Here is a 27,038-nt window from a genome sequence, read left to right on the forward strand (position 1 = left end):
CCAAATCAAAGAAATACCAATTTGCGAAATCCAGGCCTTTGACCAAAAGTCAAAAGAGAGAACTGGAGGAAGGAACATAGAGAACCCATTTTTACTGCTGGGATATGTCAATTAAGCAGCTAGATTTCTATAGTATTGGGGGGCTACTAGGAGATACCCCTCAAAAAATTAGGACTGAGTAAAACAGGGTAAGCTTCAAAATAACACAGCAGAAAACCAAGTCATCTAGGGAAAACTGCCTGACGCCAGGCCACGTACCTAGAAGTGTAAGCAGCGATCATGTTTACCTGGACTAAAGGGAAAGCAGGCACTGGGCAGCCAGGAGACTGGGCAGAGCCCCGCCTACCTGGGGAGCTGGCGGTGTGGGCTCACTTGTGAGAAGACCAGGAAGTGAGTTCCCCTTTAAAAGCAGTTCCTCCCCCAAAATAAAAAAAAAATATATTAAAAAAAAAAAAACAGATAAAAGTAGTTCCTCCCATTTTCCAATAATTTTCATGGAGTGCTGGCCCAGGGAAAACATTCTCCTTCCCAACTGCCCAAACGACCTGAGCCGGACGTAAACATACAGAAGGGAAGGTAAAGAAAAAGGTAGAAGAGGGAAAGGATGAGACTATAATGGGTTGAGAGGGAGGAGGGGCACGGGGAGGGAATCTAAGGTTCCTACCAAATGCGGTCAGAGTGAGAGCGACATAGAATTCAGGGAGATCTTTTTTTCCCTGAGAAGTAAGGGACAAGTTCTTGTCATCCAAGTCTATTTCACTACATATTTAGGTGGTGTTGCCTAAAAAGAAAAAAAAAAAAGAGAGAGAGAAATAATAGTAAGGCCTAAAGATCGTGTCAGAAACAGGAAAAGATCAGGAAATCTAATTTTTAAAAAAGAGAATGGAGGTGGAAGGCGCAGCTAGTGGAAAGAAGTTTTTAGAGAAGAGACGGACTTTTCTTTTTAACTGAGACGATGAAGAACATTGTAGGGAGGAATGGGGGGATTGCTGCTATGCTGAAATGCGGACGTGCCCTGACCTTGTTCCTCATTGAGTCTCGTGTCAAAGAGAAAGAAGAAATAAATGTGTGTGAGCACGTACACGTGCGTATTTGTTTCTTCATCCATATACACATATGTGTTTGCGGGTACTGTGTGCATATGTGCTTTAGTTGTGAATCTCCTTTTCTTGCTCATATTCACTCTCTCTGGTAGAAAATCAATGATGAAAGGCCAAAAGCAAAAAAGATAAATACATATGTTGGACCATCCGTCTCTTAATTTGGGGAGTTGACTAAATACAAAGTGCTGCTTTTTTGGGAAAAAAAAAAAATTCTCTTTAGAAATCAGAGAGAGAGGCGCCTGGGTGGCTCAGTGGGTGAAGCCTCTGCCTTCAGCTCAGGTCATGATCCCAAGGTTCTGGGATCGAGTCCCGCATCGGGCTCTCCGCTCAGCAAGGAGCCTGCTTCCCCCTCTCTCTCTGCTGCCTCTCTGCCTACTTGTGATCTCTGTCTGTCAAATAAATAAATAAAATCTTTAAAAAAAAAGAAATCATAGAGAAAAAGCAAAATGTAGTTAGATTAGTAAAAAGAGTTCTGATCTATTTTTTAATATTGCTTTGTCAGTGCAAAAATAAAGGTTTTTAAAGATTTATTTATTTATTTGTTTATTTGAGAGAGAGAGGGAGAGCTCCAGTGGGGGAGGGGCAAAGAAAGAGGGAGAGAGAGAGAATCTCACACAGACTCCCTGCTGAGCACAGAGCTCAATCCCACAACCCATGAGATCATGACCTTAACCAAAATCAGGAAGGGGACACTTAACCAACTGAGCCACCCAGGTGCCCCCAAAGTTTCTAAGTAAGCCAAAGAATGATATAAAAAGGAGAAGAAGGAGGAGGAGGAAAAAGAGGAGGAGAAGTAGTAGTAGTAGTAGTAGTAGTAGTAGTAGTAGTTGTTCTCGGCAATACTGTTGCTAGTAATATTCTTTGGGCCTTTGCACAGGCAACCATGGGGAAGAGAGTGGCCATCATCGGAGCTGGTGTCAGTGGTTTAGCCTCCATCAGAAGCTGTCTGGAAGAGGGGCTGGAGCCCACCTGCTTTGAGAGGAGTGAAGATGTTGGGGGCCTGTGGAAATTCTCGGTGAGTGGGACATCAGTGCAGAAAACCAGGAAGTGAGGTGTGACGTATGTGAGAACACACTGCAGAAGCACAAGCCTCCAAACCAGATTCCACGCGGTTATAGCCCCTCTTAGGTTAGAATCTACAAAACACAGGAGCAGGTTGGAAAGTAAGTTGCTTGCTCACTTCAGAAGTAAATGAGATAGTGAGCTAGTTTTGTAGGTTCTATGTACAGAATTCACTGCTGGTAAACCATTAATAACTGAGCCACTTCTGGGAATGAAGTTCAAGGGCAAATATTGGTTAGGCTTATGTAATGTAACTGTACGAGTTACTCATTTAAAAAACAGAGTTGTTCTCATTGTTTTGTTAAGGTTAACTAAAGGTCCACTTAATGACCACGGTTTTAAGGTTTCAGGCGCTGTTTGGCCTTACAAAAACCATATAATTAATGATACTGCCAAAGGAGGAACCAAGAAGAAGGTACACTGATTTGAAGTTCTTCAATGTCCTTTAGTCTCTGTGCATTCATAATAATGACTCTGTCAGCAGACAGGCCTTCATGCAACCATTAAACCACTTCCTCTGTTGCCTGACAACCTCATCGGCAGGTGTGAGGGGCTTGCCCGTGCCCCAGCTCCCTCACTGTCCCACACCTGAGGAACACTGCATGGCTAAGCCTACCCCATATGTCTTCTTCTTCTTCTTCTGATAGACCATTCATATATGCAAATTTGGGAGGAGCAATAACCCTTTTTAAGCTACCATTTCCTCCTCAAGTGCAAAATAAGTATTATGTTTTATACCTCAAATAGATTGAATTTAAGGAGACAGTATCTGTGACAACTCTTTAAATATTATAAAGACATGAGAATATGGCTATTTTTCTGGGCTGTAAAGAATTCTTGAAACCCCTCAACATTTTGTATGATGTCGTAGAGCCTGACTGTGTTGCTGAAATGTGCTGACAGGGCTTCAGGTGAGCACTCGGTTGATTCTTAGGGATCTTCCAGTGAACGCTTTCTGCATGCCTAACACTGTTTCCCATTGAATTAAATTTTTACAACAATCCTATAAGGGAGGTATGAGTTTTGACAAATGAATCTGAAACCTTAAATAGAAAAAAAAAGTAGTAAACAGCTGGTAAGTGACAAAGACAAGATCCTGATTCAAGCTGGTCTGTCCCTCCAGCCTGAATGTTTAACTCCTCGGTAAACTGCCGGGTGCCATTCTGGTACATGGCCTATTGAACCAGCAGGATTTGCACAGGAATCTTGGCCAGTCCCCGTATTCAGACTCACTTTGCGGAACGTTGTTGGCGGTAGGTATTGCCCATACAGCTCTTGAGAGCAGCTACATATCCTGCTGCTCAGGAAAGACTTTGACATTTGAACCTGGCATCATAGATTGATGATGTCCTCAGCTGCAAACATATGCTTCTCTAAAGAAAAAAAAAAAAAATAGATAGACACCCCAGAGGTGGAACTGAGACCCAGAGGCTGAAGCCTTAAGACACAGAAGATTATTCTTAAACCTTGAAACCTAATAATGTTTACCCTACTAGATTTCAGAATTGGGACTGTTAACTGCTTTCTTCCTTCCATTCTCTCCCTTTTGGCATGGGAGCATCTATAACTGGCACCCAACACCTGTCTCATTGTTGTCCTTTAGTAGAGGAGAATTTGTGTGCTAGTCCACAGGTCCACAGACAGAGAGGCATTGTGGCCCAGAAAGGTCATACCCAGAGTCTCATTCATACCTGATTTGGGTAATTGAGGTGATGCAACTTGGGACTTTTGAGCTGGTGATGTAGAGATGAGATTCGGGACTTGCTCTGATACTGCAATGGATTGAGATTTGGAGGTGAAGAGATGGGGTGAATGTATTTTGCATGTGGAATAGATGTGAATCTTTAGGGGCCAATGGCCTGTGGTAGGCTGAACAACTGAACAATGGTCCCCCCCCATAGGTACCAGGCCCTAATCCCTGGAACTCACAAATGTTCTTAATAAGGAAAACTAAGATATGATTAAGTTAAGAATCTTGAGATGGTGAAATTCTATACTATGTGGTGTGCTAAAAATGTCATAGCATGTATGCTTTTAATAGGAAGCAGAGGGAGACTTGACACCCAGAGATAGAAGGGGAAAGATAATGTGACCACTTCAGCAGAAAGAGAGATTTGAAGATGCTCTGACTGTTCTGACCTCCATCTTCAAGAAGGAGGAAGAGGCCATTAGCCAAGGGATGCAAGTGGCCTCTGGGTACTGAGAAGGCCAAGGAATGCTGGCATCCACCACGAGCTGGAAGGAAACAGAAATGAATTTTCCCCTAGACTCTCTGGAATGAACACAGCCCAGTGAAACACCTTGATTTCAGCCCAGTGATACTGATTTCTGACTACTGGCTTCTGGAATTCTCAGAAAATAGATTCCTGCTGTTTTAAGCCGTTAGGTTTGTGTTAACTTATTACAGTACCCAGGAAACTAATACACTGGTTACTCAGAGTTTCCTAATCACCTCTGTGAGAGGGTCTGCACCGCAGGTGGTGGCATAACTTCCCCTATTTCTCAAACACCACTAGGAGCCTACGCTGTATGCCTAGAATTCACATTATGGGATCATATTGTAAAATCCTGTTAATTTTGAATTTTCATTACCTTTGATTTCTAAAGTCAACACTTTACATTCTCTCAGCATTTTTCCCCCTTTGAGAGGTATCCAAAAACTTCTTAAGTGTGAAAAAATAAAGGTGCGGACCATTCACCACTATGGCTGTTTCCTGTCGCACCTCCCTGTGCCCTCCTAGTTCTCATGTGCAACACTGATCTCAAGCCAGAATGATGGATTTCCCTCACCTGTTTTGATCACTGAGAAAATAGAGTACTTTAGGAGTAGGCCACGGGTCAAAGGGAAATGTCTCTTTTTCCCAGGAGATCCCAGAACAATACATCAATAAAGTGTCCGGATTTGGGCCCAAAGTTTCATGAATAATCCTCTTTTTTTCTGGGCGAATAACCCTTTGTTCACCTCCCCTGATTTTATTCCACCCTTAGGATCAATTTGTTTCTTAATGTGTAATCTCTACCAAGCTTTCTAACCTCACCCAAACCCACAAATCACAAAATTACTAGACAAAAATAAATTGTTTTTATATATTTTAGAGTTAGCAAACTGGCTCTTTTTGTACTGCAGCTAATCTATTTTTTTTAAAGATTTTATTTATTTATATGACAGATAGAGATCACAAGTAGGCTGAGAGGCAGGCAGAGAGAGAGAGGAGGAAGCAGGCTCCCTGTGGAGCAGAGAGCCCGATGTGGGGCTCGATCCCAGGACCTTGGGATCATGACCGGAGCCGAAGGCAGAGGTTTAACCCACTGAGCCACCCCGGTGCCCCTAATCTATTCTATTTTATCTATGCAGTTTTTTAGATTTTAATTTAACATTTTAAAATCATGATACTTTACATAAAAATCTAGAGATCTGTCCTCTTTGAAAAATCAGAAGATCATCCAACACTGTATTTCCCCTTACTCAAAGTAATAGCTGGCCTCTTTTAAACTAAATTTAAATTCTCTGTTTCATTATTTTCATTTTTGGCCCATTTCCTCATTTCTTGTTATAGAATGTGTTACATACAAACAGCAATCCTTTAAATTACATGGAACAAAAGTCACAGCCGTTTACAGAATCTTTCATCTCCTTCTTCATATGGTTTTATGATCTTTTTTGTTTAAACAAGCCTTCATGTTTATATTGTTAGAATCGTGTAAATACTGGTCACTGTGGAGCCACTCAGTAGATTCTGATTACATTTTCTTCCTTGAACAACTTTTATTTGCACTGGAGTTAGTAATTGCCTTGTATGCTTTGTTTAACCTTACAAATACTATCTGTGATTCATCCCGGACCAAGCTCTCCCTCCAATTATGGTTCTCTTCTCAATAGGTTTAAACACACTGGCTGGTCCATCTGCTTAATTCTTCTTTTAATTGTCTCTTAAAGATAGTTCTTCTGCTTGTCTTCCTTCTCTAGTAAGTGCTGCATCACTGCTGCAGGGATAACCCTCTTTTTTGGAGCCCTTATTATACTATTATTTCGTTTAGTCTCTCCTGTTAGTAGATTACATTCAGACTACATCCTCTAGTCGTTCTCTGAGAAGTTACACATGTGAAAAAAAAAAAGACTTTAGACCTTGTATGTCTTATTACATCATTGTTAGATCTGGATTCTTATTTGATTAGACCGAGGCTTAGCTTTGGGCTTTCTTTGGTCTGTTACACCCGTCGTCATTCATCTATGTTCAATCTTCTAAGATGTTCTCGCTGGGTTTTGTTTGTTCTTACTTTTCTTTCTTTTTTTACTTCCCTGTGGCTTCATACCTCTGATACTTTTACAGTCGTTTTAATAAAGACTTGGGTGAAAGAAGAGTTAAATACATCTATATGATGAAGTTCTAGAACCTAAGTGAGGTTCAGTGGGCTGAGGTCCAGAGCCAATGACCAAGAAAGAATTCTTGAGACATCTTTGGTGCAAAATGATGGTTTATTAAAGCACGGGGACAGGACCCGTGGGCAGGAAGAACTGCTGCCCCGGGTTGTGAGAGATGGCAGGTTCTGTACCCTACGTGGGCAGGAAGAGCTGCTGCCCCGGGTTGTGAGGGATGGCAGGTTCTGTACCCTACGGTTGGGGAAGGTGAGGGGAAGGGAAGTTTCAACGGAGTTTTCGTGTGTTAAAGAGGGCCTACAAGGTGCCAAGATATCGGAGGCCTTGCCCTTGTGGCTTGATCAACGTTGTCTTTAGGCCAGCCATTAACATCAAGATAGTTGGGAGATTCTTGGTGGGGGTCACAATCCTGCTATCAGTCGTCTTTGTTAGTGAGATTTAGGTTTAACTATATTTACATTCCCTTCTACCTCCGCCTCCTCCAGTTTTGTTTATCATCGGGAGGGAGACAGTAGGGCTTGAGGAACAGAGTTATTTGCCTCTGGAAATTTGTGCTATTGATAAGGTCAGAGGTGCCTGAGGAATGCTACACATATTACTGAGGGGGAGTGGATGGAGAGGGGGTGCAAGGTACCAGCTTTTTTTTTTTTTTAAATTAAATGTATTTCTTTTCAGCATAACAGTATTCATTATTTTTTCACCACACCCAGTGCTCCATGCAATCCGTGCCCTCTGTAATATCCACCACCTGGTACCCCAACCTCCCACACCCCCCCGCCACTTCAAACCCCTCAGATTGTTTTTCAGAGTCCATAGTCTCTCATGGTTCACCTCCCAATCCAATTTCCCCCAACTCCCTTCTCCTCTCTAACTCCTCATGTCCTCCATGCTATTTGTTATGCTCCACAAATAAGTGAAACCATATGATAATTTACTCTCTCTGCTTGACTTATTTCACTCAGCATAATCTCTTCCAGTCCCGTCCATGGGTATTCATCCTTTCTGATGGAGGCATCATACTCCATAGTAAGGTATCAGCTTTTGCTTTGTCTTCAGCCAACCTCCTGCTCCCTCATCATATATAATTGGTCACGTTTAATCGGAAGCTCGGATTACTTTTCTAACCAGAAAAGAATAAATCTACTTCCATTAAACAAGCAGGGTTTTGTTCTTTGTTGACCCCTCCCTCCAAAAAAATTATATTTAAAAATGCAATTGTTGACTCTCTAGTCATTCCCTAATGAACTTTCTACCTGATCAACTAAGGATTGGTCTATAAATATGGGCTCTGAGAGGCACTATGTAACACTGAGTAGGAACAGTAAGATGTCCATCATTGTTTAAATTGTTTTAAAAAAAGAAAAAGAGCAAGTCACAGATGATGTATTTAATTATGCTGCAGCTCCGTCCTCAGCAATCAGGACTTTGGGGGCCTAAGAAAATCTGCAGATCAATCAAGACTGATATCCTGGAGCAGCCAGTTGCAAAACTACCTCAAACCTGTCTCAAAGATTAGTATCATTCTTACTTTACCTCCCTTGGTGTAATATTACATAATTTTCCCCAACCGTGGCTTTCTCACTTCTGCCCTTGTATTAGTTTTCTAAGTCTGCATAACAAATTACTGCAAACCGACCAACTCATAACAACACCCATTTATAACTCTCAGTTATGTAGGTCAAGAAACACAGCGTAGTTCAGCTTCCTCACTTTAAGGCCTCACAAGGCCAAAACCAAGGCGTGGCTGGGCTGGGCTGGGCTCTTACCTACAGGCACTAGAGAAGAACCTGCTTCCAAGTTCACACAGGGTGGTGGCTAAACTCAGTGTCTTACAGATGTCAGGTTAAGGTCTCTGTTTCCTTGCTGGCTACAAACGGGGGGATTCTCTCATCTTCTCTCATGATCTCCTTGTGAGTTCTTGATCTTTTGCAATGCTTTTTATCCATAAATACAGACTAGACTACTAATGCTCAGGTCACTCTTTTGTGTCTAGCACAAATAGGACAACAGATAAATATCCAAAATTACATAGGGAGGAGCATAAAAGCATTCCAAGACAAAAGAAGTACCCCCAATTGGCACAGCTTAATCTCCAAATATCTTTTGGATCAAAATTCAGTCTATCAGATCCTCTCAACCCCTGAATTTTTCCAAGATTGTATCTGAACTTATGGAGAAAAAGGACTTATATGACCTTGGGGTGGAGGAAAGCCGAAGTTTCTCAAATCCAAACACAGATTCTGGGACTATTCTCTGGCCCCTCTAGTCTCTTGGTGCCCCTGTTGTATTTGTTATCATTCATGCTTATCCTTTAGGAATCTTAAATTGAAGATGATAGTTGATGAACTTGGAGACTGTCCTCTCTTAGCTTAGAGGCCAAATGACCTTGCTGATTAAACGCTACTTGCCTCCTATGAACCTCCCCAAGATCCAGTTTTCCCATTAAGTTCCTAAACCAAGTAGGCCGCTCTCCAGCTTTCTCCTAAAACACCACTTAGCCCCCTCCATGGCAACTCTCTGATAGGTGACCTTCTACAAGTCTCAGATAATTACTATGCTTCTATGGAGCTAATAAAACACTGTACATTAATAAAGATTAAAAAAAAATTTTTTAATTTCTGCATTTCTATTGGGAGCAAGTGGGAGCTCCCTGTTTTGCTCGAACTAAATGTGTTCAAGAGAGCTAAGCTACGATCCTGCCTCTTCCTAATCACTGCTCCTTGACTCCTCTGTGGCAACTTCCCCCTACCAAGGTTGGTCCAGGGCGAGTCTTTAAGATAAGTGATATCTTATCAAAATCTCCAATGTGAAAACAGAAGCTTCTCTGCCCTCAGTGTTTGACATGAGGTATGTTAATCTTGACATTTCGGCCCGAAGAAGAAACGTTAAGACCGGAGTGACTGACCCCCACCCTCCTTCCAGCCTCTAGTCCCCTTTCTCCCACCCAGTCCTCCACACTTCCCCCTTCCGCTTCTTTTAAATCATTGCTTTTCAAACTAGAAATTAGGACCTATTAGGGTGTTATGAAATAAATTAATGAATCGATCTGCATTTTTAAATGGGAAGGATAGAACATATTAGAATGCAACTCAAATAGTTAGGTATGATTTATTTAAAACTTATGTTGTGTGTGTGTGTGCATGTACTGTGCTGCAATATAAAATACATCACTAACTATAGGTTGTGGCCAAAAACATTTGAAAAACACTATTATAAATGTACCTTAAGTCCTCTCTGCCCTAGGTACGTAAGAAAATATTATGTTCTAATTCACCAGAAGTACCTCATGATATGCTAAAGATTTTTTTTTACTGTGGTGAGCATACCTCAATAATATTTATCATGTAACCATTTTAAAGTGTGTAGTTCTGTGGCATTAAGCATAAGCTTAATGTTGTACATTGTTGTACATTGTTGTACAATCATACCATCCTCCATGTTCAGAACATTTTACAGTCCTCCCAAACTAAAACTCTGCCAATTAGACAATAACTCCCCTTCTTCCTAGCCTCAGGCAACCACCACTCTTTCTGTCTCTGTGAATTGGATAACTCTGGATATCTCATATAAGTGGAATCATGCAGTATTTATCCTTTTGTGACTGGCCCATTTCACTTAGCATAATGTCCTCAAAGTTAATCCATATCATCATCACATATATTAGATTTTTCCCCTTCAATTCCAGTTATATATTCCTAAAAAGGCTTAATGAAATTCAAAATTTGTTTCCCTTAGAAAAAATGTTAAGAAAGATATATTCGTCCATATTCTAAGTTTCCTTGATTAGCATCAAACTGTTTAAGTAAAGTTAATTTATTCCTCATCTTACTGAATTAACTTATGGGTAAAGGTGAGTGATAATTATTTGGAGCTGGAACTGACCATGGGAAGTTCACCCATTGACAAACTCTCTTCCATTTGAAATGATACATTTACAGGACCACGCAGAGGAAGGCAGAGCCAGCATTTACCAGTCTGTCTTTACCAACTCTTCCAAAGAGATGATGTGTTTCCCAGACTTCCCATATCCTGATGACTTCCCCAACTTTATGCACAACAGCAAGCTCCAGGAATATATCACTGCATTTTCCAAAGAAAAGAAGCTCCTGAGATACATACAATTTAAGGTAAGAGGCTATCAAAAGATTAGTTTGAGGCATAACTGTGAGGAATTCTGTATTTATTAGCAGATTCTTATTTTTCCTTTCAGTATTTCTTCCTTATTGTCAACATTTTTAATATTGTGGTCCCCTGACCCTAGATTCAGAGAATACATTGGAAATTTATAAAATACCACATATTCAGTTCTTAGACAAAAATGTTATTAACTTAGAAATCAACAAGAAATAAATAAATGTAAAATAGCCATGAATTTATAAATTCAAAACTATTTTTTTCTGAACAATTTATGGCTCAAAGAAGAAACTGCAATGGAAATCTTTATATCTGAATGATAAATTCTACGTATCAGTACTTGTGGGAAGCATAAAGACCAAAACTTTCATGAAGATTACAAGCTTAAATACTTATTTAGAAAATAAAAAGTTTCAAAAACAAGATAAAGAAATTAGGAAAATAAAAGTGGAATAAACCCAAAGGAACATAGAATGAACAAGATAATAAAAAGAAATTAATGAAATAGAAAAGCATAATAAGATTAGAGAGTTCATCTTTTCAAAAGGAAAAATTAGATAAAAAGCTGACAGTTTGAGGAAAAAGGAACAAAGATGCAAATAAATAATACTAGAAATGAAAAAAATGGGTAAAACTGATGTGGGTGAAATAAAAAATGTAACAGGAATACTATAAAAGTGTTTGCCAAATAAGGTTTAAATTGGTTACAGTTAAAATCTTTTTTTATTTAAACTTGCCAAAACTCACACAGAAAGAAGTAGAAAGTCTGAATAGGTCTTTTGGAACTTAGAATTCTTTTGAATCAGAAACTAAAATTTTTCCCATTAAGAAAAGTTTCCACAGGTAATTCCAAATTTGCAACAAACAAATTATTTCAATATTTTATAGACCCCAGATACTAAAAATCAAAGTATGACTTCCCAACTTATTCTGTGACATTATAACCTTGACATCAAAAGCAAACAAAAAGAATAGGAAATAAGAAAATTCAGACATAGTTCCCTCATGAATGTCAGTGGAAAAAATTCAAAAGTGAATCCAACAAAATATTTTAAAAAATGAACCATCTTCACTGAGTTGAGTTTGGGCTAAGAATACAGAATATTTCAATATCACGAAATATAAATATGTAATTTAGTGCAAAACCCTGTCAAAGGAAGAAAACAACACATTTACTAACTTCTGAAAAGGCATTAGATAAAATTTAACATCCATTTAACATTTAATGAAAGAAATTAATGAAATAAACTACCTAAAAGAAAAGCAAAGCAAAGAAAAAAGAAAGTGAAGTCTCACCAGACTAAGATTAGAAGGGAATTTTCTTGATCCACAGAAACATATTATCTTAAATCTGCACTGCTCAATGCGGTAGCCACTAGCCAAAAACTGAGATGTGCTGTAAGCTTAAGGTACTGGATCTCAAAATCTTCAGCAGACGAATGGATAAAGAAGATGTGGTCCATAAATACTATGGAGTATGATGGCTCCATCAGAAAGGATGAATACCCAACTTTTGTATCAACATGGACGGGACTGGAGTGAAATAAGTCAGGCAGAGAGAGTCAATATCATACGGTTTCACTTACTTGTGGAGCACAAGGAAACGTGGAGGACATTAGTAGAAGGAAAGGAAAAGTGAAGGTTGGGGGGGAATCGGAGGGGGGGAATCGGAGAGGGAGACAAACTGTGAGAGAATGTGGTCTCTGAGAAACTAACAGAGTTTTGGAGGGGAGGGGGTGGGGGGTTGGGTGAGCCCGGTGGTGGGGATTAAGGAGGGCACGGATTGCATGGAGCACTGGGAGTGGTACATAAACAATGAATCTAGGAACACTGAAAAAATAAAATAAAAGTTAACAATAATAGTAATAATAAGCTTCTTGGCCTTTTGGCTAAGATCAAGTGTAACATAATAGTAATAATAATAATAATTAACATAAAAATGTCAGGGAAATTGGTAGTATACAAGATCAAGATATAAAAGTCAATTGCATTTCTGTAAACCAGCAGCCAAAAACCAGAAACTATAATCCAAAAAGGAACCATTTATCATAATATAAATAAATGCATAGTCCTAGACTTATTCTAAATAAATGATATGTAAGATTTTATGGATTCATAAGTGCTTATTTTATTGTATTTCATAAGTAACAGGCATTATACAAATCTGTGTACTGTGTACATTTCACACTGTGTTTAATCAGTATGAAATGCTATACATAATAAAATTTATAAGAATGACTTGTACCAAACAGAGGTCCTTTTCCCAATACAATCAGAAGAGCTGAAAAAATATTTTTGACAAAAGAACATACCAGGGACGCCTGGGTGGCTCAGTTGGTTAAGCAGCTGCCTTCGGCTCAGGTCATGATCCCAGCGTCCTGGGATCGAGTTCCACATCGGGCTCCTTGCTCGGAAGGGAGCCTGCTTCTCTCTCTGCCTCTGCCAGCCATTCTGTCTGCCTGTGCTCGCTCTCTCCCACCCCCTCTCTCTCTGATAAATAAATAAAATCTTTAAAAAAAAAAAAAAAAAAAAAAAAAAAAAAACCAAACACAAAAAAAAAAAAAAAAAAAAAAGGGAAAAAAAAAAAAAAAAAAAAAAAAAAAAAAGAACATACCAAGCTACAGGCAGCTGTTCAGCTGTGAATAAATATTTACTGATAATCCAATCCAGTGAAACTCAGTATATGGGCCAAATAACATCAACATCTCCTGGGAGTGCATTAGAAATTCAAATTTTCGTATCCTATGCCAGATCTACTGGTTCAGAACATCTGGGACTGTGGCCTGGGAATCTGTACTTTAATAAGCTTTCCTGGTAGTTCTCATGCACACTAATTTGAGAACTCATTCTCTGAATATAGATGATGTCTTTCATTTAAGACAATAATGTTAAAAATTAAAATAACTAAAGAGATATGTCAAGAAGTAGTAATTGTTACTACAAAAATGACTGGCCACCAGATTACTTAGTACATGTGGTACACGCCACATGTAAGCTATGATTGAGTTCACTGTCACATCTCAAAGAGGGGAGTCACTCAGTACAAAACATACGGGCTCTACCCAAGAAGATATGTGAGGATAAAAATGTATATTTACCTGGGCATCTAGGTGGCTCAGTCAGTTAAGCATCTGCCTTCAGCTCAGGTCATGATCCCAATGATGAAGTCCCATAACCTAAGTCAGGTTCGGTGGGGTGAGGAGGTTCGGAGCCGACCACTAAAGAAAGAATTCTTAAGACGTCATTGGTGCAAAATGGTGGTTTATTAAAGCACGGGGACAGGACCCGTGGGCAGGCAGAGATGCGGCTGCCCCGGGTTGTTAGGAGTGGTTGGTTATATACACAGGAGTTGGGTAGGTGAGGACAAAGGGGTATTCAGAAGGGCTATTGGGGCAAAGAATACCATCAGAATAAAGACAATTGAGAGTCTCCTGGTGGAATGTTACATTCCTGCTATCAAGCATCCCTGTTAATGAGATTTAGGTTTCTGGTGGAATGTTACATTCCTGCTAATCTCAAGGACATTTGCAAACCAAGGGAGACTCCTGTCTTGTAGGATTGTGATCTCAGCAAGTTAACTATTTATCGTTTTATGGCAGTCAGGGGTGCCTGAGGAATGCTACACATATGGAGGGGAGCGGATGAAGGGGGGTGCAAAGCGCCAGCTCTTGCTTTGTCCTCAGCCAGCCTCCTGCTCCCTCATCACCAAGGTCCTGGGACTTAGCCCCATGGCCAGCTCCCCACTCAGCAGGGGGCCTGCTCCTCTCTCCACCGTGCCCCACTCATGTTCTCTCTCTCTCTCTCTCAAATAATCAAATAAAATCACAAAAAATATATATTTACCATTTGATATTTTAATTTTTTAATTTTAAATTTGTAATATGTATTTTTTAAATTTTTTAATGTTTCAGTTATGACTTAGAGAGAGAGAGCTAGAGAAAGAGAGAGAGAGAGCACATGAGCAGGGTAAGGGGCAGAGGGAGAAGCAGACTCGTGGCTGAGCAGGGAGCCCGAGGCAGGGTTCAATCCTGGGACTCCAGGATTCTGACCTGAGCTGAAGGAACAGGCTTAACCGACTGAGCCACCCAGGCTCCCCCATAATATGTATGTTAATAATGGATGATTTTTCCTAAGGCACTGTTGAGGACTTTTTCCATACTATTTTGTCAAGTTGGTGTCAAATGTACCTGCTAGCATGGAAAAGGCAATCTTTCTGTATTTCTTTCAGACCCTTGTATCGGGTATAAATAAACGTCCTGATTTCTCAGTCACTGGTCAATGGGATGTTACCACCGAAAGAGATGGTAAAAAAGAATCAGCCGTCTTTGATGCTGTGTTGGTTTGTTCTGGACACCATGTGTACCCCAACCTACCAAAAGAGTCCTTTCCAGGTAAGGCTGAAATTTAGTCTGCCATCTACACATCTGGCATGAGGGAATATCTTCACAGTATTTTTTTATATATTCAAAAGTACAGATCAAATTAAAGCATGCTTCTGTTATTACATGGAATATATCCGGACTGTTAAAGTTCCATATTCTTTTTAACTGCATTCACCCACAAGTCTTTTACAACAGTTTTTTTTTTTTTTTTTAATGGAAACCAGATGATTCCTATGTTTCCCACTTTTCACTCAGGACTAAAACTTTTTAAAGGCAAATGCTTCCACAGCCGGGATTATAAGGAGCCAGGAATATTCAAGGGGAAGCGAATCCTGGTGATGGGCCTGGGGAATTCAGGCTGTGATATTGCCACGGAACTCAGTCACACAGCTGAACAGGTACCGTTTCTCAGGTAGTCAGGAGCTGTCTCTGAGGGAACCGAGACAGCTACCATTTGGAAGGTGTGATAAGGAACTAGGGAGGGGGTAGTGGTGGGCAGGGTTCTTGACTGGAAGACGAAGCAGTTTCATGCATCTCAGGTTCCCTCCATAACAGGTGAGGTTTTGGTTTGGTTTTTAGTTTTTGTTTAGATTTATTTATCGATTTGAGAGGGGATGTGTGTGCAAGCAGGGATAGAAGCAGAGGGAGAGGGAGATGGAGAGAATGTCAGGCAGAATCCCTGCTGAGGCTGAGGAGGGAGCCCCACATGGGGCTGGATCCCCCAACCCTGAGATCATGACCTGAGCCAAAATCAAGAGTCCGGCTGACTGAGCCACCCAGGCGCCCCAAGTGAGGTTTTAAATGGTTTGGTGTGACAAAGGCAGAATATCACTAAGGAGTGATGTCATTCAACAATCTTCTTCAGGACAATTTGGTATCTAACGTGTCAGCAATGCCTCTGACACTAGTGTGGATTTAGGGTTAAGATTATGACTCTGACACTCTTGAGTTTAATACATCAATCCCTCTGACTGTTAGTTTTCTCACAAAGATAAATAAAGCAGATAGAATTCGAACCTACATTTTGAGCTTGGTAAGTAGTCAAAGCATTTACATATGATGTCAGCAAGAGAGTTCTATGTTCATTCGCTCACGCATACGGTCGTCCCATACTTCTTTGCTGAGAGCCTACTGTGTGCCACACTGGCTTGAGTGCTGGAGAGAAAGCGGAGAATAAAACAGACACGATGCCCGCCCTGAACTCAGAGTCTAGTGTAACATATAGATATTAAATAAGTAAATGCACGAATAATGTGAAAATTGTGAAAAGTGCTAGTAAAAAAAACAAGGAAAAGCGTGGATAAGGGCCTCAGACAAGGAAGTGGGAAGGCCCTTTCCAGCTGATGGCATTTAAGTTCAGAGCAAAAAGTTGAGAAAAGTGTTCCGTGTCAGGACTCCAGGAAGAAGATCTTAAGCAGGAAGAAGCTTAGAGTCTCAAGAAACGGAGACAAGACCCCTTCGTGGCAACACATCGGGTCTGGAAAAGGCTGGTAGAAGGAGAGGCTGTAAAGGAAACGGAGAAGAGGTGAGACAGGGCCCACAGGGGGAAGGGAAGGAGTTTGAAAAACGGCACCTGCTAGTGGAAGATCCTTTAGGACCGACTGCCCAGAAGCCCACAGATAGGAGTTCTAGCTCTAGAGGCTATGCCTACTGACATCACATTGGGCATCCGCGACACAGGTCCATTTTATTCTTTTTTTTTTTAATTAAATTATTTATTTTCAGAAAAACATTATTCATTATTTTTGCACCACACCCAGTGCTCCATGCAATCCGTGCCCTCTCTAATACCCACCACCAGGTTCCCCGACCTCCCACCCCCCGCCCCTTCAAAACCCTCATTTTTATTTTTTTTTTTTATTTATTTTTTTAAGATTTTATTTATTTTTTTTTTATTTGACAGAGAGAGATTACAAGTAGGCAGAGAGGCAGGCAGAGAGAGAGAGGAGGAAGCAGGCTCCCTGTGGAGCAGAGAGCCCGATGCGGGACTCGATCCCAGGACCCTGAGATCATGACCTGAGCCGAAGGCAGTGGCTTAACCCACTGAGCCACCCAGGCGCCCCAAAACCCTCATTTTAAATGACGGTGATACCATCGGTGAAGCCAGGCGATCAGGACAGGACAAATGGCATAACAACATGCTCCTGTCTACTGTTCAAAGCACTGTCGGAGACAGTGTAGAGACACAAAGAAGTCAACTCTCTGCCCCTCTCATCAAGGAACTTAAAATCTACTTGGAAAAAGTACATGGGTAGGACGTAAATTAAACCTAACCTCAAGAGTTAAGCAGAAAGTCTAACAACAGTACAAGAGCTGCCCCTGGAACAAGGGACGCCCAGGTGATGCTCCAGGAACGTGCGGTTCTGATTCTGGAACTGCGGGCCTCACAGAGGGGGGAGACCTGAACCAGGCCTTGAAGGATATCCATGAGTCGTACGGTTGCGGAGGAGGTGAAGAGTGCTCTTAAAAGGGAGAACGGCCTTCAGGACAGTGTGGAGACCGGAGTGAGGACAGCATAGTCCACCTCGTGGTTCATCGTGCTGGAACGGAGATGGGTCACAGCAGCAGTTCGTGGAATGCCCACGCTACTCCAGTGCTCGGGTGTAAACGTGCTCCTTCAATTGTGGGAAGAAAGTACGCTGGGTTTTATTATGCCCATTTTACAGAAAAGATAACTGAGGACTAGACATGTCCATCGTCGTCTTGAAAGTACGGGGGAAATTAATGAAGTGTTAGAGGACTGAACGTCAGACCTGATTCCAAGGAACAGAGCAGCTACAGGACCTGAAGACGGGAGTCAGGTTATGTCGTTTATTTTAAGGGACTGAATGACTGGCTAAAGAATTTGAATTTCTTTACAAATGATGGTAAATCACCTCAGCTTCTTGAGCTAAGGAAAGATATCATGAGGCCATAGTTTTAAGAGATTCATCCATTAGCTGTATATATGATAAACTAGCGGAAAGCAAGGCCAATTTCAGGGGCTCTCAGCAGTTTGATTCCCTAGTCTCTCCTTTTTGCTTCCTTTATAGCTAAACATAATACATACATACTTTGAAATAGCATTATATATAAAAATTCTTTTTTAAAAATGCCTGAAAACCTATACCCTTAGGGATTATCATGATAGAAAGGGAGGGAAGGAACACATTCTCCGCATCAGGTGGTGGTGGTCCTACCACATGGTAAGCACACTGCGTTAAATTTCACGCAGGTCCTGGCGGGTACTTCTTATCTCCATTTTACCGATAAGGGAACCGAATATTAGAGAAGTTCAAGAAATTTTCCCCAAACCACATAATTAGTAAGTAGCAGAGCCAGGATTTGAGCCTATAGTACTCTGATGCCAAATTTCTTGCATTCTCTTTGCATTCGCTTTGGGATGAGTACCTCTGAGGCAAGGGAAGGAAGTTACCCTCTACCCTACTCCAAAGCTGTCCTTCTGGATTGTCCCAAGTTGGAGTGAGAGTTTGGACTTTCATATCCCTGCATCAAACAAACCCTGAAGACAGGGAATCCGGAAAGAGAACAAGACTTTGGGGAAGGCCTTCCCTTTTCAACCAAAGCAACTCTCAAAGAGGGCTAATGGCTGATGGTGGCCTTCTGGCAACACTCCCAGTAGCTGCTGTGATAACTCCATTCCAAAAGTCAGATCTGAGGGACATACCACAGTACCCACTGTAGATGGTCACTACTTAATGGTTAAATTGCTGGGCTTTTGTTTTAAGGTCATCATCAGTTCCAGAAGTGGCTCCTGGGTGATGAGCCGGGTCTGGGATGACGGCTATCCATGGGACATGGTGTTTATCACCCGGTTTGAAACCTTCCTCAAGAACAACTTGCCGACAGCCATCTCCGACTGGTGGTACATGAAGCAGATGAACGCGAGATTCAAGCATGAGAACTACGGCTTGATGCCTTTAAACGGGTAACGCCGAGTTAAATACAACATGCCTGCCAACTTTTATTTCAGTGTCAGCATCTCACAGTGTGTGTTGAAACTCCCAAACCAATCAAAATAATATTAGTGAAATAACCACGTCTCACATTTCAGGGGATGAAGAACTGCAAAAATGCAGCGTGATTTCTTGTTTCACAATCCTTGTTACCAGATTTGCACAGCTGGAAAATTATATAATGAGTCAGGAATTAGTCCCTTAAGCAAATATAGTAATAGTTAGGTTTTAAGCACTTAGTGTGACTCCGCAAGGCTCTGACATGCCTCATCTTATCCTCAGAACAACTATGGGGAGGTCTCTATTATAATCCCCATTTTAAAGATGAGAAAACTGAGGTTCAATGTACTGAATGAATTCACCAAAGTCCCATAGTCAGAAGGCAGAAGCAATATTCAAGACGAACCCAGATCTGCTGACTCCAGAGCCCCTCACTCTTAACCACCTTGTTTACTGACTCTCACTTCATGGCAAAGTTCAGTTCAGCAAAGCAGGACTTTTCCTGCTATGCTCTCATCACCTGCCCTTAACTGAAATGTGCAACAACATCTATACCTTCAGCTTCCTCCTCACTTGTTCCTATAATATCCCCCTAGACATATTGCTCAGACACATAAGAAATTACTTTGATGTGTGTTGAAAAATCCAAATTATAAACTGTTTACATCAAAGTTAACTTACTCAACAAATATTTAAGCATTATTATGTGTCAGGTCCTGTGTAAAGCCCTGTGAATACAGCTGTGAACAAAACACAGAAAATCCTTGTCTTCGTGAGCTTACCTTCTCGTAGTAGGAAACAGACAAGAGACAAGTGGCAGGAGATCACATACCGCTAGCATCCCCAGAGACGGCCTTCCTGAGAAGGAGACTTTTAGGCAAATTCCTGAAGGAGCTGAAGGAATGAGCCAGGAGGATGTCCGGGGGAAAATATCCCAGAGGAAACGGTTCGTTCGCTGCCTCTTCAGGGCCATGACTGGAATGTTCAATGGCCTTCTCTCCCTGAGGAGAGGGGGATGGTGAGAGCAGCAGGAGATGAAACAAAAAGACATCAAAATGGCCAGATGGCATTGGGCCTGGTAAGCCCTCGTAAGGATTCTGGCTTCTACTTCGAATGCAATGGGAAGCCAGAGCAGGCACCTGAGCAAGCCAGGGACAAGTTCCAAGTTAATCCGAAGAAATCACTCTGGCACGGTGGTCATCACTCAGTGGATAGAGGTAGGTCAAGGAAGGAAGTGAAAAGACTAGGTACCAGACTATTGTCAAAAACCCAGATGACAGAAGTTGGTGACATGGACTAGGACCGTTAGCAGCAAATGCTCAGCAGTGGTCAGATTTGGGATATATCTTAAAGGTAAACCCAAGCAGGACTTCCTGTTAGATTGGCTAACAGATGTGAGAACAAGAAAGAAGTCAGAGATAGCTTCCAGACTTTTGACCTGAGCGAGGATGCCAGGATGGAGTTGACAGTTACTGGGATGTGGAAGACCACAGGGGGAGTGAAATTTAGTCTTAAATATATCAAAGTCGGAATGCCAATTAGTCATCATTATAAAAGAATGTTGAGTAGCCTAGGGATACAACAAGACAGAAGGGAGAGTGAAACCATAGTTTAAAAATGTGGATTCGCCAGAGTAGAGATAGTACTTTAAGCAATGAAACCAGATGACATCTCTTAAAAGAATGAATGTAGGTGAAGAAGAAGAAAGGTCTGAGGGCTGAAGTCCTGGGGTATGTCCTCGTATAGAGGTCAGGAAGAGAAGGAGAATTCAGTAGGAGACACTAAGACAGAATAACAGATGGGTAGGAAAGGAATCACGAGGGAGAGGAGTGAAGACCTGGAAGCAAAATGAAGACAGTGTTTCAAGAAGGAGGAAACCATCAACTGGGAAACCCTGCGGGTAAGCTGCGTAAAATGAGAAGTGACAGTGGATCATACCATCAGGCAGTTTGACCATCCTGGTGGCCTTAACAAGAGCGTTTCCAGGTGGCAGTGGGGCCAAAAGCCTGATGGCAGTGGGTTTAAGATAAATGGCAGGTAATTCTTACAGTTGAATCCAGCCTTTTTCCAACCAGGATTCCACCCCACCCCACTGTTTGACTCGGTTTTGTCCCAGGTAGACTCTCCCTGTGGCTCTCTCTCTCAGCTCCCATAGTAACATAAGACCAAAGCCTTTTTCTTCAGTGTTACTCACTTTCACCCCAAAGTTCAGATTTATTGACACTCACTAAATAATGCTGGACAAAAAATAATAAAAAAATTCTTTTCAGACTTCCACCAACCAAAGATTTGAATTGGGCCCCTCCTTCCTGTGTAAATCCCTGGCACTCCCTCCCTCACCTGACCTGTGTCTTTGTCTGCAAGGGGCTCACACCCCACCCCACCAGAGAGCTCAGGCCAGATCTTTGTATTATTTTGGTTTCCCAATGACCCGAGATGGGCATGACAGCTACTGTCATTCCAGATGAGAAAGATGAGGCAAGAGAAACAGAAACTTTAATTCGAATGAGGTTCACAGTTAATAAGAATTGAAGAAAAAAAATCCAAATGCCCAGCTATGTACCCAGATTTAGGATCTTTCCTGGTACATCTTTAACAGGGGAGAGGGCATGGGTGCTGATTCTGGGATTTGGAGGTTTGAAGGGGAGAGAAAGATCATGGGAAGTAGAGAACAGATCAGGAAAAGGAGCTTGTCTTACTTCACAATACTGCCTTACTTCAGTTTTGTTTTTCAAAACTGAAAAGTTGAAAGTTGGTGAGACTCCATGGCACAAGGGAAAAAGCTTGGGTAGTTTTCTTCTTCCTTATTAGTTGATTATTAATTATTATGGAGCAGAAAAGCAAAGAGGAAATGATCCTGTTCTAGCAGTTGTCTCTATTCCCCATACAGAACCCTGAGGAAAGAACCTGTGTTTAATGATCAACTCCCGGCTTGCATTCTGTGCGGCACGGTGTCCGTTAAGCCGAATGTGAGAGAATTCACTGAGACTTCAGCCATTTTTGAGGATGGCACGGTGTTTGAGGCCATCGATTGTGTCATTTTTGCAACGGGCTATAGTTATGACTACCCCTTCCTTGATGAGTCCATCATTAAGTGCAAAAACAATGAGGTCACCTTGTTTAAAGGCATTTTCCCTCCTAAACTGGAGAAGCCAACCATGGCAGTGATTGGTTTTGTCCAGTCCCTTGGGGCTACCATTCCCACAGCTGACCTGCAAGCCCGCTGGGCAGTACAAGTAATAAAAGGTAAGTAGACTAAGAAGGTCATCGATGGGGAAGAGGGATGTCAATAAGAATGCCTTTGAGTCTTTGTGAAAACAATAATAACAACGGGAAAGTCCTAGGTCCTATCGAGTTTTGAATGTATAATTCTATACTTTTGGTACTATCTTCTAAAAGCTTTTAAAAATATATCACATTGGATTATCATATGCAATAGCACAAGATATTATTCAAGAAGTATTTTGTGATTCATAACTCCTTAGAGCTGTAAAATCTTATTAACCTTGAGAACACTAGAGCTTCTGGTCTTAAATGTATGACAATTCTATAAAATTATTATTTCAAAACTCAATAGAATGACCTTGCTTGAAAGGTTAATAAGAGATGTTTCCAAGCCAATATCCAGCCAACTTCAAATATTCACAGTCATGGAAAAAATTATGATTGCTGGGAAGTCAGTGTTGTTTCTGCTCTATCTTCCTCCCTGTCATGTATCAGATAAGAACAAGCAGTGGATCATTAGAAGCAGAAAGTACTAGGAGTAGCAGATCATCAGTCTCTAAGGTAGAGGAATACTGAGAGTCTGTATTAAGAAAATAGTGAAATAAGTCAAGCAGAGAGAGTCAATCATCATATGGTTTCACTTACATGTGGAGCATAAGGAATAACATGGAGGACACGGGGAGCTGGAGAGGAGAAGGGAGTTGGGGGAAATTGGAGGGGGAGACGAACTAAGACAGACTGTGGACTCTGAGAAACAAACTAAGGGTTTTGGAGGGGAGGGGGTGGGGGGTTGGGTGAGCCTGGTGGTAGGTATTAAGGAGGGCATGTATTGCATGGAGAACTGAGTGTAGTGCATAAACAATGAATTTTGGAACACTGAAAAAATTTTAAATTAAATTTAAAAAAAATAATAACAACAGCAGCAAACTCGATTGAGGTCAGGAAAGGAAAATGGGCAGCATTCTCCAACAGAAGTTACAAGGCTCAAACCTTAATTCATATTAAGGTTCGAATGCAGTTACATGAAGATTCAAATCAGAAGACAAAAGTCCATGGTTGTAGAACAAAAAAAGGTGTCAAAGTTTAATGTGCAAAGTTTGTTTGGTCCTAGAAAAGGGAGCTTAGCAGGTTTACTCCCTTTGAAATCATATGTAAGGCTTCGGTCCTACCTGACTTGCTGGGATTTAAGTGTTCTTTCATACAGGAAGTTGGAGACTGCCACTTTGTGTCTGAGACCCGCTTCATCGGCAGGCCATCACCAATATCATGCCAGCAGCATACATCAGTGATCCCTTTAAATCTCCTCCACGCTTTCCTCCAAGTCAGAGATGTGCCGCACCACACAGCAACAGGCAGGAAGGTGGTGGCATGAAGCTCCACTCAGAATTAGGGCTCAGGCTCAGGGAGACTGACATTACAGGGTCAGACACCTACTCTGCGGGGATCATTGTCACTTGGGCTCTGAAGAAAGGAGACAAGGCAGAGACCAAATGATAGAGAACTGATATTCAAAGCAAAGACTCAGCCTTAGAGGAAATGAGTGATAAGGCAAATAATTCAATATGGGGGAATTTAAATGCCAGAACAGAGGGGCCAGATACAGGCACCCCCGGCAGGAGCTGGGGGGCTAGTGAGCACAGTCTCTTCCTTCTTGATCTGACTTTCTGCCCAGGGACAGGACAAGGTCCAGGGTCTGGAACACGGCCATGCCTACCTACAAAGGCTGTTCAGGTGACCCAGCCTGAGAGGACTGCGGGAACGAGGAGTTAGGCCACCATTGTAGGTCCTGAGCCACCAGATCTGCGATTTCTAGTCTTCTTCAAGGTGATCCCAAAATTGCCAAAGAAACTACCCTAAATTTCAAGTACCTCTGGGCACAAAAGCATGCTTTGGCATGGGTTTCAGAGAAGTCTGTAAACCTGTTTCAGAATAAGCCTGCTATCTGGGCAGTCCCAATCTGGAGCCGGTGTCTCGGGGCTCCCCCGAGTCCTCCGTGTCCTGAGCACAGCTCCTGTCTTCCGTCTCACCCAGAAACTGTTGGCTCTTCAGAGAGACAGTTGGGACCTAAATAGACTCTGCAACTTACCTGTTGGAAATTTCCTTTTTCTGACAAAGTAGGGTAATTTCCTATGAACTTTTTTTCCTTAAATCTAAAATAGAGATGCTGATATAACTTTGGCTATAAACTATTAGATAACATTTTTAAAATACAGCTGAGAGACTAGAACATAATCCTTAAAACTGATTTTAAACATTTGCTAACTGGTTTAAGAGCAAAGATACAAAGATACAGAGCTCTTTGGTTCTGGGTTTTTAATTATGTCACGTTTCAGTTCTGAGAAAACTGGAAATGACTTACGTGTTTCTCTCAAAATGACCACCTGTTGATTTGCTCAAGATTTTATTTTGCTAGGCAATGACCTGAAAAAATGGAAATACTAATGTGATACATAAATCCTTATTAAAAAGGAAAAATAGCAGGCTGATCTTATGCCAGACTTATTAACGATTACCATGCCTTTCCCCCTCCCTCCCCCACCTTTTTTTAGGAACTTGTACTTTGCCTTCCGTAACAGACATGATGAATGATATTGATAAAAAAAGAGGGAAAAAGCTCAAATGGTAAGAGCACCTATTGTGAAAAAGGTCTAGGGTTTCCATAGAAAAATCAGAACCCATGAATCCTTGTAACTCTCTTAGTCTTAAATGGTCCAGAGTGAGTTCTCTAAGGTGACAGCTCTGAGCAAATCCATCCACTCAGCAAGTATTCATGGAGGATTCCCTTGGCCCTGACACAGTCCTCAGTCCCATTTCATCCCTCCATGGCTCCTGCAATATATGACAGAAAGAAGACCTAGAAAGGATTTGAAATCAGAGGAGTCTGGGAGTGCACGAACGTGGACTTCTATTTTCTGGCCCATAAATCATCTAAGGTACAGAGGTTGCCGCCAACCAGATGGCTCTAAGGAACAGGACTCAGCAAATGAGAACAGTCAGGAGAACAGAGCTCTAGTCCTACTTCTGTCACTAACTAGCTCAGCGGCCATGAACGAGAGCATGAGTAAGAGATCATTTCCACTGGTGAACGGGGATGGAAAGGCCTTTCTCAGCTGCTGCATGGTATTGGGGAATGTCCAAATGAGATCAGCATGCAGGTCTCTTGGGAAAGGCTACAAAGTGCAGAATAAATAAGCGAGGTCCCCTTACCAACACAAGGGACCGACGTCGATTCCCTCTGATAAAAAGATGGGAGGCGTTTTCCCTGTTCTTGTTCCTATAAAACTTGTACACAGAGCTTCGGAATCCACAGTGCTGTTTCCTCTTCCCACCTCTAGGTTTGGCACCAGCGAGACGGTACAGACGGATTATATTACATATATGGATGAACTTGCCTCCTTCATCGGGGCAAAGCCCAACATCCCATGGCTGTTCCTCACAGATCCCAAACTGGCTGTGGAGGTGTTCTTTGGTCCTTGCAGCCCATACCAGTTTAGGCTGGTGGGCCCAGGCAAGTGGCCAGGAGCCAGACATGCCATCCTGACCCAGTGGGACAGGACCCTGAAGCCCACGAAGACGAGGGCTGCCGGGACCCCTCAGAAGCCTTGCTTGCTCTGCCGTTGGGCCAGGCTCCTCATTCTCCCTGCTCTGTTCATTGCTGTTTTCTTTGCATTGATCTAATTATCATTCGTCCCGGGCTTCTGAAAGTTACGGACCACACCCAGGAAGGAACTTTTCTATTTAAAAATTAAAAGTTTCACACCTCCTACTTTCCTACTCAACAGACATTAGTCAGTAAAACTGTACTATTTCCAGGCTTTTAAATAAGCCTCTTTAAGAATCATGCGATGATCTAAAGACAGCACTAATCATTTCTCTTTAGGTTCCACTAACATCTCATCATCACAATTACACTCTTCACCTCTAATCTCAGTCGTCTCCTGAAACATTCTGACATGTTTCTTTTCTCCTTCCATCAAGGTTTGAAATACATACTTTAAATCTAAACAAAGAGCAAATTCAGCGGAAGAGTTATAGACATCCTCCGGCCACCCCTGCAAACCATTTTCAGGAAGATCAAGTAGAGAATTTGGCTATTAATTCTATTTTTGTTCTACACCAAATCCTCCAGGCAATGAGTCCTGATCCCTGGCCAAAGAGCAGAGCACGGAGGCCTGGTCGATAACGAAAGTTAACAAGAGGGAACTTATCATAGCTATATTCTCAGGACACAAGATTTCCAACATGTAGCAGCAAAACAATGTCAACAACAATGAGTAGAACATGAAATATGCCTTTTGGATGAATGAAATGTCTCAAATAAATAAATAAACATTTAACCAAAAGCATTACCAAAATTGCTGCCTTTATTACCTGAACTTCTGGGGTAACAGCATAAATCTAAAGTTTGATTTTTGAAAGTATTATCACATTGTATAGTTAAACCTCTGATAGTTTAACATTTTTTAAAGTTTGCCATTATAGAGCAGATAAAATAATCTGTCCTCGTCATCAGTCACCAGAGGGCTCCATACATGGTTACGTCGCCTACTTCTTATGATGCCTTCACTTCTGAAGCCAGGGGGGCAGCAAGATACATATACGGGAAAGGAACAAAAAACCACATTTTTCTTTGTACTTTTCCTTCTCTTTTTTTTTTTTTTAATTCTCTTTACATTTTTTTCTTTGGAGCTAAGATCTATCATGGATGTTGTTGTACACAATTTTAAATATTTCCCTTTCCCTAATTGTTTAAGATAACAAAGTAACATTCTGCTTTTAAGGGCTTCTCACAAGATGT

The 27,038-nt window shown here is 41.5% G+C and overlaps 1 protein-coding gene across 4 annotated transcripts; it reads left to right on the forward strand.

Annotated features, from left to right (window-relative positions):
• Positions 1 to 469: 469 nt before the first annotated feature.
• On the forward strand, positions 470 to 26,586 carry FMO3 (flavin containing dimethylaniline monoxygenase 3). Of its 4 annotated transcripts, XM_059412430.1 has the most exons (10): positions 821 to 1,066; positions 1,981 to 2,118; positions 10,482 to 10,670; positions 14,906 to 15,068; positions 15,315 to 15,457; positions 18,788 to 18,987; positions 21,906 to 22,261; positions 24,790 to 24,862; positions 25,576 to 25,748; positions 26,219 to 26,586. In XM_059412430.1, exons 1-10 carry the CDS (start codon positions 956 to 958, stop codon positions 26,236 to 26,238), a joined length of 1,566 nt encoding a protein of 521 aa, XP_059268413.1. In that variant the 5' UTR covers positions 821 to 955; the 3' UTR covers positions 26,239 to 26,586. The 4 variants fall into 4 exon arrangements, with proteins under 4 accessions (XP_059268411.1, XP_059268412.1, XP_059268413.1 ...); XM_059412428.1 differs by lacking the exon at positions 821 to 1,066 and adding an exon at positions 470 to 576 and having other exon boundaries at positions 25,576 to 26,586; XM_059412429.1 differs by lacking the exon at positions 821 to 1,066 and adding an exon at positions 482 to 588 and having other exon boundaries at positions 25,576 to 26,586.
• The last annotated feature ends 452 nt before the right edge of the window (positions 26,587 to 27,038 follow it).

This window comes from Mustela nigripes, chromosome 10 (genome assembly GCF_022355385.1).
Source record: "Mustela nigripes isolate SB6536 chromosome 10, MUSNIG.SB6536, whole genome shotgun sequence".
Taxonomy (NCBI): Eukaryota; Metazoa; Chordata; class Mammalia; order Carnivora; family Mustelidae; genus Mustela; species Mustela nigripes.